Source organism: Pygoscelis adeliae, unplaced genomic scaffold (genome assembly GCF_000699105.1).
Source record: "Pygoscelis adeliae isolate BGI_AS28 unplaced genomic scaffold, ASM69910v1 Scaffold463, whole genome shotgun sequence".
In the NCBI taxonomy this organism is placed as follows: Eukaryota; Metazoa; Chordata; class Aves; order Sphenisciformes; family Spheniscidae; genus Pygoscelis; species Pygoscelis adeliae.
The window spans coordinates 1,348,087-1,361,055 of NW_008824471.1; the positions used below are offsets into that span (position 1 = coordinate 1,348,087).

Genomic DNA, 12,969 nt, shown 5'->3' on the forward strand with positions numbered 1-12,969 from the left:
AGTTGTATTGTCGAATAATTAGTCTTTAGGGTATTCCTCTTGGTTCTTTGTAGAACTGCAGTTCCACCAGCTTTCATGGTAAAGGTTTCCCTCAGGTCCTATTATTTTCAAGTTTTGTCTTCTTCAAAGTTAAAATGTCTGCTTAAACGTTTTACAGATGTACACGATGTACGCAAGGAAAAACGGTGAAAGGCCAAATCCTGCAACCTCTTGTACATCATGTTACTCACATGAGTATTACCCTCTAACTTATGCAATTCTTGTGAATAAAATCTTGTATGTGCATAAGTGTTAAGGGGATCATGCCCATACTATCTGTAGCTACATGTTTTATGTATGAATTTATATCCCTACGTTTGTGCTTTCAACAGTGTTTAATGTTTTTTCTTCATACCCATCTGATTACGCTGGACTGTTTGCTTAATCTTTTTCTTCTGTATATTTGCCCGTATCTTCCCTCCTATCGTTCCGTTTCTTTCCCTTTTTCTGCTGCTTAATTCAGTCTGTCTGTTCTTCCATTTGCTCTCAGATACTTTCTTTGTAATTTGACATAACATGTCAGATTTTCTAAGTTTTAACATCTCTGATCTCAATACTGATGTTACTAGAACCTGAAAGCAAAATGTCAGACCGGTAGTGCCTGAAGTAGAACTAGACAGAAGACAAGACATATTTTTCTCCAGCTGGGATTTAAGAAATCACATGAAAGTACATAAAGGAGAGAACGCTCGGTGTTCCTATATCGTTATGGTAATGTTATGTAATTGATCAGTATTAGAGTTTTCCTAAGACCATACTCTTTGTGCCAGTTAGTGAATATTTAAAATGCAATTAATGTCATGAATTTTAATCCAAAAGGAAGTATATTAAATAGTCTGAGCTCCTGTTTAACCCACTTATGCCCATATGAAACCGAGTAACTAGTTCTGGATAACAGATGTCCTCCAGAAAGATACCTGATTCTGATGCGAAGGTCTGCGGAGATGGAGAATAACCATTCTGCGATGATGGTTTTCTCTGGTAAGTGATTAGTAGTTGTTCTGGGTAGTTTGAGTTACAGCTGCAATAGGTAATCAGGCCTCATAGATCCTCTTTCCCACTTATGAAATGGTCATGTGGAGGTTGTTGGTGGAGATGGGAGAGAGTTTTCACCCCAATTTTAGTGCCTTATGTAAATACAGTAACAATGTGTTCAATCACACATATATATCTGCTCTTTCACTGCCCGGGTTTGCCACCTGGCTCGCTGGTGAAATCAGAGATCCTCTGGAGTTTACATTTGGTAAGAGCTAGCTACATATCCCATTCAGCTACTCCCTTCTTGCAAAGAAGCAGAGTTGCCCCTACTTCACCTGCCTTGCCGAATCCTCCCGCGTCTGGAGGTAGGATCTACACCTTCCCTCTCCATCTCACCTGACTCTGCCTGCATTCTGTATCGCTAGAGATACTGAAAATGTGCTATCGCTGCTCATTCTGTTTTAATAAAGTTGCAAGTCCAAGCTTAGAGAGCCTAGTAGCTGCCACAAGCACTGTAAGCAGTTGTAACCATTAATTCTGCTTGGAGCACGCTTAATTAACATGAGTTTCAAACCTGACACAGAAAAGAGCTTAAGCTGCGTACGGCTTTGGGGAATCCCACTGAATGGGATAATATGACGCACATGACGCTTAAGCACATGAGTACATTTAAGGGTCTTGCTATATTGAGGATTTTAAAAAGTATTTTTGAGGGTTTTACAAATAAGCATCAGCATTTGAAAGGTACAAAAGCTATGGATTAAACACTCACAATAAACCTTCAGGCTAAAGTAGTCCATCAGATAAATTATCTCCAATTTAAAAAGTGACAGTATTTCATTTAAGGAAAAAAATACAAAATTAGTATGAGTTGTTAAAAATAAGTAGCTTTCATAGAGCTCAAGCAAGCAATATTTCGGCTCTAGAAGGAAATCTAGGGAATCTGCAGTTTTATCACTGGAATTTACAGATGAACACTGAATATTTTTATAACCTCTTGTTGACATTGCTGTGAGAAATTACATGAGGAGAAAAGTTTATAGCTTTTATTAGACTGTAAAGCAGTTTAACATGTACCTTGACATCAATCTGAGTTATGTTTTAATATTTGTACTCATTTGAGAGTGAAACAAAAAATAAATTATGCCCATCTCCCATGGACAAACACAGGCTGTAGATCTGATCCTCTTGGCTATACTCCTGCAGTAAAAGTTGATCTCAAATGGATGTAGAATAGGTAATTGCAGATTGACAGGTTTCTTGTTTCCATGGTGCATAAAATGGCAGAAGTTTTGCAGTTTGGCTCTACTTCTAGCTGACTTATTGAATAAAAAATTGGCTGGTGTGCAGAAAGGCTTTAAACTTTTTTGTCTTTTAAACAATGCCAACCAGCAGATACGCAGTGCTGACAGGGAGCTCGAGAACTCCCACAAATTATCTTTCCAACAATAGTTATCATGCTATTAAGAATTTACATGTCTACGTACTAATTATTCTCAGATCTGAGGGGTTGGGTTTTTTTTGCAATTTAGGAGTACCTTTATTTTGTGTGAACAGATACCGCTTTGTTGCTATTGACGATAGAATGTAGCGGGCTAAAGGTTGTGGAAGGGAAATGGTCTTTAGGGTAACAGAGGTCTGACATGAACCTGTTGTCGAACGTGCTCAACGTTTAGCCCCCAGGTGGGAGGTGGCCATGCAGACAGGGGTGCTGGCCACACCACTGCTCTGCCCCGACCAAATCCTGCCACGGGGTCTGGCTGCCGCTGCTCCTGTTTCTGACATGGGAGTCTGGTTGAGGTGGGGGGCAGAAGCTGAAAATAGCTCCTACACATCCTGCGAGATATCCTGCGGGGTGAAGTAGCTGCGGCAGCGATGTCCCAGCCCAGCCTGTGTGGAGGTGGGCCTCGTACCTGGCACAGCAGAGATGGCAGGATGGGCACGGGACAGTTGGAGATGGGGCTGGGGATGCTGCAGAAGGTGGCCAGAGAAGCAGGGAGCTCCCTGTGCAGAGCTCGCAGGTACCCGGTGCGGGGGTAAAAGCTATTGGCATGGTAAGGGGCAGGAGGTCCTGAAACTTAACTCTGGCCCCCATGGCTTTTGAGGTTGGATTACGTGCTACCTGACAGGTCTCCAGAGATATTTTTATAAATGGTCTTTAACTGTAAATGTCTGTCTTGAAGAAAATACAGACTTCCAGCTTTTTGGAAATGTGACATCCTTACCGTTCAATGTTACATAGGCGTAGGTAGTATGTGAAAGCCCCATGAACGTAAGATAGGAAGGGATTTCCTTGAGTCCAGCCTGGGGCTGTATACAACCATAACTTTCAAAAACTTACCAAGCTACATCTTAAAAATGGTAAGGATTATTGTGTCGCTGGTGTAAAGTCACAGGAGGTTCTGGACCGTTACTGCTGATGGTCAGGTTGAAAATTAGACATGAATTCTGAAATTTATCCATGAACAGCTTGTATCCTTTTTTCCCCTGTTTGCCAACTTTCTCTTTCAGCTTAGCCTGCCTCAAATTGTTATAGAAATAAGTCTTACTCCCCATTGATGACAAATGTAAATGTCTTAAATTTGTCAGCTGAAATGCTGTTCAAATTCAGAATATTACTCTCAGGCAAACAAAAAGAAAATTGGAGTTTCGTATTCATTCATGATATGTAAAGAAAGCGATGTAGCACTGTAAGTGATACTTTCAAGACAGCTCCTTAAAAAACAAGCAGCTGCAGCAAACCCCTGTAAATCCCTTGCCATTTTGTTTCACTGTAACAGTCATCCTTTGCTTGGTCAAAGCCCTCCCTCCAGAATAGTGCAGATAGAATTGCAACCAGTCTAGAAACTATTTTTTTAACCCATTTGAGACCCTGTCAGGCAAATTGAAGGACTTGTGATAGGTTACATAATAACAGCATGAATTAAAAGTCATACTTAAAAACCCTCATTCTCCCATTTTATTGTGGACAATTACGGTTCTTTAAAAGAAGAAGGTTCACAAACTGCTGTATTCTAGCAGCGCTACTGTGGTCCTGTAGTTAAACTTTATAATGGCTTATGTTTAAAATAAATTAATTCTCAGAGCACTGGTATCCACTTGATTCTGGTCTCTGGTTCTTGAGCACTTGAGCAATCGGTGTGCAGAGGCAGTTTAGTAGGCATATTCAATTTATGAGATGTTTGGTGCTGCCACACATGCAATCAGATGTACATGCACGCCGTTGGTGACAAGTTATGGAGTGCCCTGTTGGGGCCATCCCACATCATTGGCAGAGTGAGCTGCTGTTGTGGGGCACACAGCAGCGTGTGCATTACTGCATTTTGGTGGAGCTTGGTGTGGTGCATATGTGTTGTAGGCTGTGGGTGTCGGAGTTGTCCTTTGTGGCTCTGCCATCCCCTTCTGGGGCCAGCATGTGGAGAGTCCAGGAAAAATGGAGACAAATGCCTTCTGCAACCACACAGCATAGCAGCATGGGTTGTGTTATGCCGGTGTCGCAGCCTTCCTTTTCCGCAGCAGCTGGAGGTATAGCAAGACTCTCAGCATCACCAAGAGAGCTATATATTCTCGCAGGGCAGTTTGCTGTTGGTGATGAAAGAGAATATAAGTATGGGCTAGACATAACTCTCTCATTATATCCCAGGTGTGGCTGAGATGAAAGATACCGGAACAAATTGCAACAGTGGAGATTGCTGTTTTTGCCAGCTCTGAGCTGCAACGGGAGTGCTGACTGGTACAACTGCCAGAGTTGGGATTTCAGGGATGTGCAAGACATCCCTAATGGAGATTTATGCTGAGCTTATCTCTGCCTTATGAAAAGGAAACAGCCGGTATTGACTTTAAAAAAAGTGTCACAATTATTTTTTGCAGGCTACCAAACGTCAAGCGCTGGCATTTCTTTCATTTCACTGTAGGAAGGATAACATCATGACTTCCCTCAAGGGAAGTATAAGATATTAATTGTATATTATCTGTGAACCACAGGAATACAGGAGGCAATCCAGATCTATGCATAGATGGGACTTCCTTGCCTTCTTTGGATGACTGGAGGCATGTCTCCACATCCTCTGCTCAGAGGAGAAGATCTTTATATCAAAAGGAAAGGATTTTCCCCCATCATTCTGCAAGTTAGTGTGACAAAGCATGTTGTTTCACTGCCCTCAGTGTTGGTTGCATGCAATGGCAAGTATTTGGCAGTTTGTCTGTGGACACCAGCTAGCAGAAGGAGAGCTTTGCTGTCAGAGCTGGACCTGTGCAAATGATTAGGGAGAGTGATACTACTCAGAGCTTACTGCTTTGGCTCATGAAGCTCCAGGCTTCATGAAGTCAGACTCAGCCACCACTTGAGTAGCTGCGAAATGATGATGTGCTTGGCTGACTGAAATCTAGGTCATAACTGAGACCTGTTAGGTCCAATTGAGTTATGTGTTTCTTCCTGAGAGTCGTCATTGCATACTGCTTCCGAAGTAATAATCTGCAACAGTTTTGAGGCCTGTGGAACTAAAGCAGCACGGCTATGGCCAACTGCTTGGGAAGACAGGCAGGGCCAAATCGTGAGAGCCGTAGTTGAACATTTCATGCTGTGTCCTGATTGTTGCTCTAATAATGTTACAGCTACTCCTGACATAAAATGTTTGACAGCTTATCAAATGAAAATGCATGTTGTTATGATCCAGGACTCAATAGCTTTTTCTGTCCTGTAAGGTCACTGTAACTGTCCCATCCCAGAGTCTTGAGGCCCATCTCATCTGACCCTTCCCTCCAAGAAGTGCAAAAAGGCAAAACAGCTTTGAGGAAAAAAAAAAAGTTTCAACACATGACCAAATATTAGGGGGAAAAAAAAAAGAAACTGGCTTTTCTGCAAGGACTGCGCAACAACAAATGCAAAAACTGTGGGCAAACAGACTTGTGTGAAAGCTGGGAAGAGAGAAACTGCTATGGTCAGGGTAGGTGCTGTTGTATTTTGAAAGATGCTCAAGAGGACTGCCAAGCGTTTCTGCTGTAAGTAATGATGACTCCAGATTCTTTCAAGCTCTGAGAGGTTATCCCTACTTTTTCTCTGAAGTTTGGGCATACGCATACATACATTCCTTCTGGCTCTCAGTGCTGTGTCTTCTCCAGAGGTTATAGGCAATAAGCTGTATGTTACTGTTCACAGCGTGACCCTGCACTATTTAATACGGGGGTGACAGTGGGTTAGGATACAAGGAGTAAGGCGCTTAAGAAGGTCAGGTCAGGGCATTAGCTCTCACCATTGACTGTTTCAGAGCTCAGAGAGACTTTGTACTCAGGGTGATAAATATCTGTAAGCTGTAGCTACAGGGAAAGGTGGAAGACAGAGCTGTGACCTCGCACAGCAAGGTGCTTATCACTGGGCGCTAACTGCAGTACCCCCAACAGCCAGGGGGACCGTGGGAGGTGGCAGGAGGAGGCTCAGGGCTGTGGCTAGGTGGAGCTGCACGCGGTCCTTAGAGCGGCAGCAGCAGCAGAACAGTAAGTTGGAGCTGGAGGGGGGCTGGGTGCCAAGTATTTGCTTGTGCACTTCCCTGCTACTTACAGGTATTAATCCTCCCGCACAGTATCATCCTGGCTGGTCAAAACAGAGAGCAGAAAACCTGCCTGTGATGCTGCGTATGTGGAAATCCAACTCGCATTGCCATTTCCTGATGGAAGGGCTTCTGCCTACTACCACCAGCGAGGCAGAGGATGACGGCCTCCACTGGACTATTTTCCTTGCAAATATAAAAGGAATTCTGTAGCATGGCTTACGAATTGCTCACTAGAAAATGTCAGAATGTCTTGCAATTTTAACCTGAATTAGGCCAACTTGTGGTTTTCTTTTCTGACTTTTTTTTTTTCTGGGCGTGCTGCTAGGTCCAGAACACTTCATCAGCAGGAGAATATAATACTGCAGCCAGGTCTTGGCCCCAGCCTGCACACCTGGATTTCCAAGGCCCGGACTAGCCCATCTTGGCTAGGTGCTGCTATGGGCCACTGCCTGGGCTTGCCGCAGATCAGGAATCCCTGCCAGAGTCTGTCTTGTCTTAACTGCTTTGACCTGGAACGTGATGCATGCTACATCCCAGATGTGTGGTCATACCAACCAGCCAGCCATTGCACCTCCATTTATCCTCTTTGGCAGACGCAGACCACAAATTTGTTTTGTGCAGTGAAAGCAGGAAGGACTCTTTCCATACCATCCCACCAAAAAAATTGAAAAATTGATCACTCATCAAACCTCAGCTAGTGCAGAGGTTTGAGAAAATTGAACTCTAGCTGAGTATAGCTAGTATTCCTTGATAATTTCCCAGGATTGTAGGCTTCTCTGCTGGTGCTTATGAAGACTGGTGCTTCAGTATATATAGATATATATGTAGATATAGCTTATCTGCACAGATTGTGTACAGTGAAAACATCAGGGCATATTTTGTTGAGCCTTTCCTGAGATGCGTGAAGTGCTGTCACTGACATGGATTGATATGTACCTGTGTTGCATCACTCAGACTAACTGCCTACAGGGAATGGAGTTTTCCCTAGCAAACCATGTGATTGTAGCATCCTTCCCCCGTATATCCCAGGATTGCGTATACCTAGCTTGCTCTCACCAACAAGCTGCTCAGGAACTCTTTGAACAGCAAGGAGGAAGGATTTTCCTGCCTGTAGGGCAGGGGAGAGACTAATCAACCCCTCCTTTTTTCTGAAAAATAAGTCTCATCACCTGGAGCTGAATCTAGACTGCCAAGGTACACAGTCACACGCGGCACCTGAAGAGATGCGAAGATTACGATGACAAAAGCGCAAAGTTGGGAAAGGAGATTCAGCAGAGCAAAGGGGTGCTATCCCAGAGGGAACAGTGCTCCAGGGCAAAGCGAGCAGAGTCGGCCGGCAGTGTCAGCCACCTCTGCCTGTGTGCATTTTTGTGTAAGGAGCTCAGCCAGGTAATAGGAAAGACAGAGTCGTATCCCTTACCACATCCTCAGCGCGTGCTGCTGCTTTTTTTTCAACGGCACCAAACTTCTGTATGCCTTCCCCACCAGCAAACCCGCTACATGTCCAGCCCTGAAGAGCACTTAGTGGAGTTTTACAGACTGTAAGAAACACTGTACGACATTAGCAGGATTCCCGCTGGGACCCAGTCCCACTCAGCCACTCCTAACATTTAACATTCCCTGCCCCTCTCCCCTTCACTTGCAAGTTCTGCTTGGTTGTCAATAGTTTCAGTAAGTTTAGAGTACGTTTGCTTTGTATTTTATATGTAGGAAATCCTTATGCCATTTATTTCTTTGACAAATTGCAATCCTCCTTTCTGGGGATCTCCAGAAAGAATTGGGTGGAACCAGGGAAATTAATGTCTCTGTTCTGGAAGCCTGGGCACAGGGAGGCTGTCAGGGTTGTAGTGTAGGAAGTGATATAGAAAATAGTGGTTTATTGGTCCCCTCCAACATATGGACAATTTTGTGTTACAGCAAGCATCTGTCAAGGATTTTGCAGAGGCAGCAAGGGTACCCCTCATAATTTGCCCTTCTGCATTCCCATAGGCAAATGCATTATCTGCAGCAAGCCCGGGCAGTGGTTGTAGTTCCACTGGGGCTTCATGCTGACATACTTTGCCATCTGCATCCCCTGGCTTTAAGAAATACAGTGCAAGCTCTGGACAGAGCAAGCAAACAGGATCCTGGTAAGGATGTGGGAGTCAGGTTTAATGCAGCAGCTGTTCAGGCTGTTATAACATTATGAATCAGGGCAGATAGGTATGAGTTATCAAGTACTGAGGATGCAGACTGATCTCTGTGGACTGGTGTGGGAGCTGTTTGCTCAGCACAGACCAGGCAAAACAATGGCATCGTGCAAGAGCAACCAGAGGTGACAGCATTAAAATGGGTTTGATGACCTACAAGAATGTGTACCACAAGGGAAAGAAATATTTTTTCCATTGATGAAGAACCATATTTGATCCAGAAGGGAGGGCAGTAGACAAGATTGACCATGACTCCAACACCTCTGGGGAGAGATAACTGGGACAGGAACTTTATGAATAGTGTATATTCCCTTTCAAATCAATGACACTTTAATACTAACTGTGTTTTGGAGGCAGTGTGAACTATGGATTTAAACACCTTTGGATATACTAGGTGATGAAAGGCATTGACTATTTATGGCTTCTTTTCCAGGGATGGCATCCTCCATGGCCTGTTTTGTTCCATGTTACAGTGTCAGTTAGATTAAGAATTTTATGAGCAGCTAGAAGCTTGACTGCTTATGAAGGCAGAAATAGTTTCTATACTTACTTTGTTTCTCAACAGTCGAATTAGTTTGTTAATTGCCCCATTAGTTTTGCTAATTTTGGTTCCCACATGTATTAAAACATCTGAATCTATGGTAGCTTAGAATGCCAGGGCATTTAAAAGACTATCTACTGAACAATCAAAACCTAGGATAATATTCAGGATATCTTGTTTCATCAGGTAAAGTTACTGGCAACTTATAACTCCATAAGTTGCCACCAACTGACTATCACAAACTGGATAGATTTTGCATATTGGTATATTGTTGCATTTTTCAACTTTGACGTTGAAATGCACAGTTGTTATATCAGTTTTAAAAAGTCTTTAATGGATTTGTCAACTTCTAACTGTAATAACCAAAATATTTCCTTTGTGGTTGATCTGAACTCTTTTTATTTTTTTTATTATTAGCATTATTCTATAAAATAATCTCATTTCCATAGCCAAAGCTGGAGTCAAGATAGTGCTTAATTTTTTATATCACTTTATTATATATTTTGCCCATGTTACAATTGTCTTATGTAAAGAAGACAAAAAGGAAAAATTATGTTTAATATTTTTGTGTCAGAATTTGAAGTAGTTTTTGCAGTTAACTTTGCCACAGCCTTCATCAAACTGACAGCCTGTATTTTATTATCAGACATCAAATTAATTACCTGATTTTTCTAAAACCCTATTTGCTGCTGATGGTTTTGTTCTCATGGTTATTCACACCACGTGCCACGGGGCTGTGCAAAAATTGTCCTGATTGCTCCACTCTGAGCTCCATTCTGTGTATCTTTTTTTAAATATAGTCCCTTTATTTTTATTCTCTATTAGTTTTCCATAAGGCAGTTACAGTGATGGAAACAGCCAGGTAATTTTTCAGCTTTCACATGTACTACCATTAGGAAAAGAGGTATGACAATAGGGTGAGGTTATGCTCTTAGCCCAAGGTTGATTGCATACATGACGATGAGTGTAGGGTTTTGGTTTTGTTGATTCACACTGATGATGGGGTTTGCTTCTTTATCTAGATACCACATGGTGTATGCTGTGACAAACATAAACAATAGGGAGCAATGATATGGCTAGTTCTCAACAATTCTGAAAAACATGAAAGGTCTAAAAGGAAAACAGGGGAGGTTTAGATTGGATGTGAGGAAAAATTACTTTACTGAAAGAGTGGTTAAACATTGGAACAGGCTGCCCAGGGAAGTGATTGAGTCACCATCCCTGGAAGTATTTAAAAAACGTGTAGATGCGGCACTTAGGGACATGGTTTAGTGGGCATGGTGGTGTTGGGTTGACGGTTGGACTCGATGATCTTAGAGGTCTCTTCCAACCTTAATGATTCTATGATTCTATGAAAGAAAAAGCTTTTGCTGTTCTTGAAACTTCATATTTGCTTCTTTGAGAATGCTTGAAAGTGACCTCTGCAGAAACCAGTTAAACTTCTTTATTCTTCTGCAGAAAACAGACTAAAATTCAGATTGCCTAAGTATCATCTGTGATAACATGGGATGCTTCTCATCCAGGAGAGAAAGCATTATCCCTTTCCCGAGTCTGCAGGCCATGTCTTGGATCCCCAGATTGGAGTAGGTACCACTGTCAGTGGAGAACTTAGCCTGGTCATTTCTTGGGAACTGGCGTATACCAAATTTCATTAATCTTTTATCTTTTCATTCAATCTGAATGGCTAAACTCAGGTGACGCATTTCGCATTGGTGCCATCAGTACTTTGTATCAACCTGTTTTCTTCAGATTGCAGTTCAGGAATGGGTTTATCCCTTCTTTGGAGGAATCAACTTACTTTATAAACCTCTTGTTTTTCTTCAAAATTTGCTTGATTTGTCTTTCCAGAATAAAGACTCTTCAATGAGCACATCTCTTAAATTATTTCATTATGTATCACAAGGCACAAAGAAATAACATTGCATATTCCGCAAGCTTACAGCTTAATCATATCGTTCCTTTCTTTTCTGGTATCTAATATATTAATATCATACATGCTATTGGAGGTACAGAGTAGAGAAGAAAATATTTCTCTTGCCTCAATATTTTTAGAGCACAGCATACAATTGCTGTTTCAGCATATTATGCTGACTGTACATTAAGCTTCCTCTGAAATTAAGAAGATCACTAGAAAAAATCTAATGTATGCCTTTTCTTCTTCAGAGCAGAAAGGTCTTGCCAATAAGTCAGATTCAAATGACCTCAAGATTGTTTTCTCCCTGTGTTCCTTTTCCTCAGTAATTTCCTTAAAATAGAATTAGTTAAATGCTGAAAAGTTTTCTTCTTTGGGGTGGGGCAAGGTTTCTGAATTATTAAGTCAGTCAAGTTCCCCACACTTAACATGAAGGCAACACAAATGTTTGTGGCAGAATAATTTAAGGAGTTGTATACTTTTCTTTGGAGTTAGGAAAGAGAAGCAGTAGCATGGGAACACCTTATGCTGATATCATCACCAAGAATTCGTCTTATGACACCACACTGGCTTTCCCTTTTTGTTCTGGAAACACGATGTCTTGGTAAAACTGATGAGCTTATTTGAGAGTGTTTGAGATTTCACCTGTGCTGGTGATGCTAAGTATTGTGACTGCTTTTTAATATCTTGACCTAGGTGATGGTCCAGTTAACACTTGCTTAAAAGCCTGATTTAGATCTCATAAGAGCTAATTGATAACCTCCTCAGAGTTGCAACTGTGAAGTCTCTTACTGGTTTTTTGCTTCGTATTTAAGCAAATATACATTGTACATTTCTTCTCATTAGAACTACAGTCTGATTTGTTTTTTGTTTTTGTTTTTGTTTTTTTTTTCCAATAGATATGCCCTTATTTCCATTGGTTTTGTGAAGGATTTTGGAAGAGGCCAGATGAAACAGTGGCTGCAAACATCAAAGACAAATCTCTTTTGGTTTTTAGTTCGTCTCTTTCATCCTTTTGCCCTGTACACCTAGATAATAAATTGGGAATCGCCCTTATTGGGAACATGGTACTGGTTTCACATCTTCAGGAATAACACCGGTCTCCCTTCTTACTGGGGACCTGTTCCTGCATCTTGACACAGTTCTAGGATTTTAACTCCATATTAAAGCTGTAAGGAGTAAGATCTGTTTAGCTATTTCTGCTTTTTGGCCAAACCTTTTTTTTGACCATGCAGTAGGCTCAGTTTTTAAGCAGTGACTTCACACTTACTTTTTTGTACCTTTTCCACCTCCAGCTGGCTCAGATATTCCCCATAGCTCAACCACCTTCTCACCTCTCCTTTTTGATTGGCATTGTATGGCAAGACAGGGAGTGTTACTTGTGATTTTGGGGATGATGGGAAGAGCTAGGATTTGCAAAAGATGATCATAGGGACCTTATGGAAGAGTGTTGGAGCAGGGTGGGGAGGGTGGTTAAATACTGTAGCTTGGATCCGTGAGCAGAAAGAGAAGGTTCACTGACGTCAAGTGGAGATTGCAGGGGGCTTTAAGAGTCCCATTTTCTCACGTGGCTGCCTGCACAGCCATGTTCCCTCTCGTGTCCATTGCCTTCTTAAAAATGTTCCTTTTTCTTTATGGCAGTCTTTGCATCCCGTTCCCAGTTTTTCAACTGACAGGACCAAGGTTGCTGCCTACTTTTGTGATTGAAATAATGGCTAGTGGGAAAGAGAAGAAATGGTGCTGGAGTATGTAGCCGCTGGT

At 42.0% G+C, this 12,969-nt stretch overlaps 1 protein-coding gene across 1 annotated transcript in view; it reads left to right on the plus strand.

Annotated features, from left to right (window-relative positions):
• Positions 1 to 983: 983 nt before the first annotated feature.
• EFCAB2 (EF-hand calcium binding domain 2) overlaps positions 984 to 12,969 on the plus strand; it is a 34,057-nt gene continuing 22,071 nt past the window's right edge. The window contains exon 1 of the mRNA XM_009321267.1: positions 984 to 1,020. Coding sequence (XP_009319542.1) covers positions 984 to 1,020 — 37 coding nt within the window. The remainder of the gene's footprint in view (positions 1,021 to 12,969) is intronic.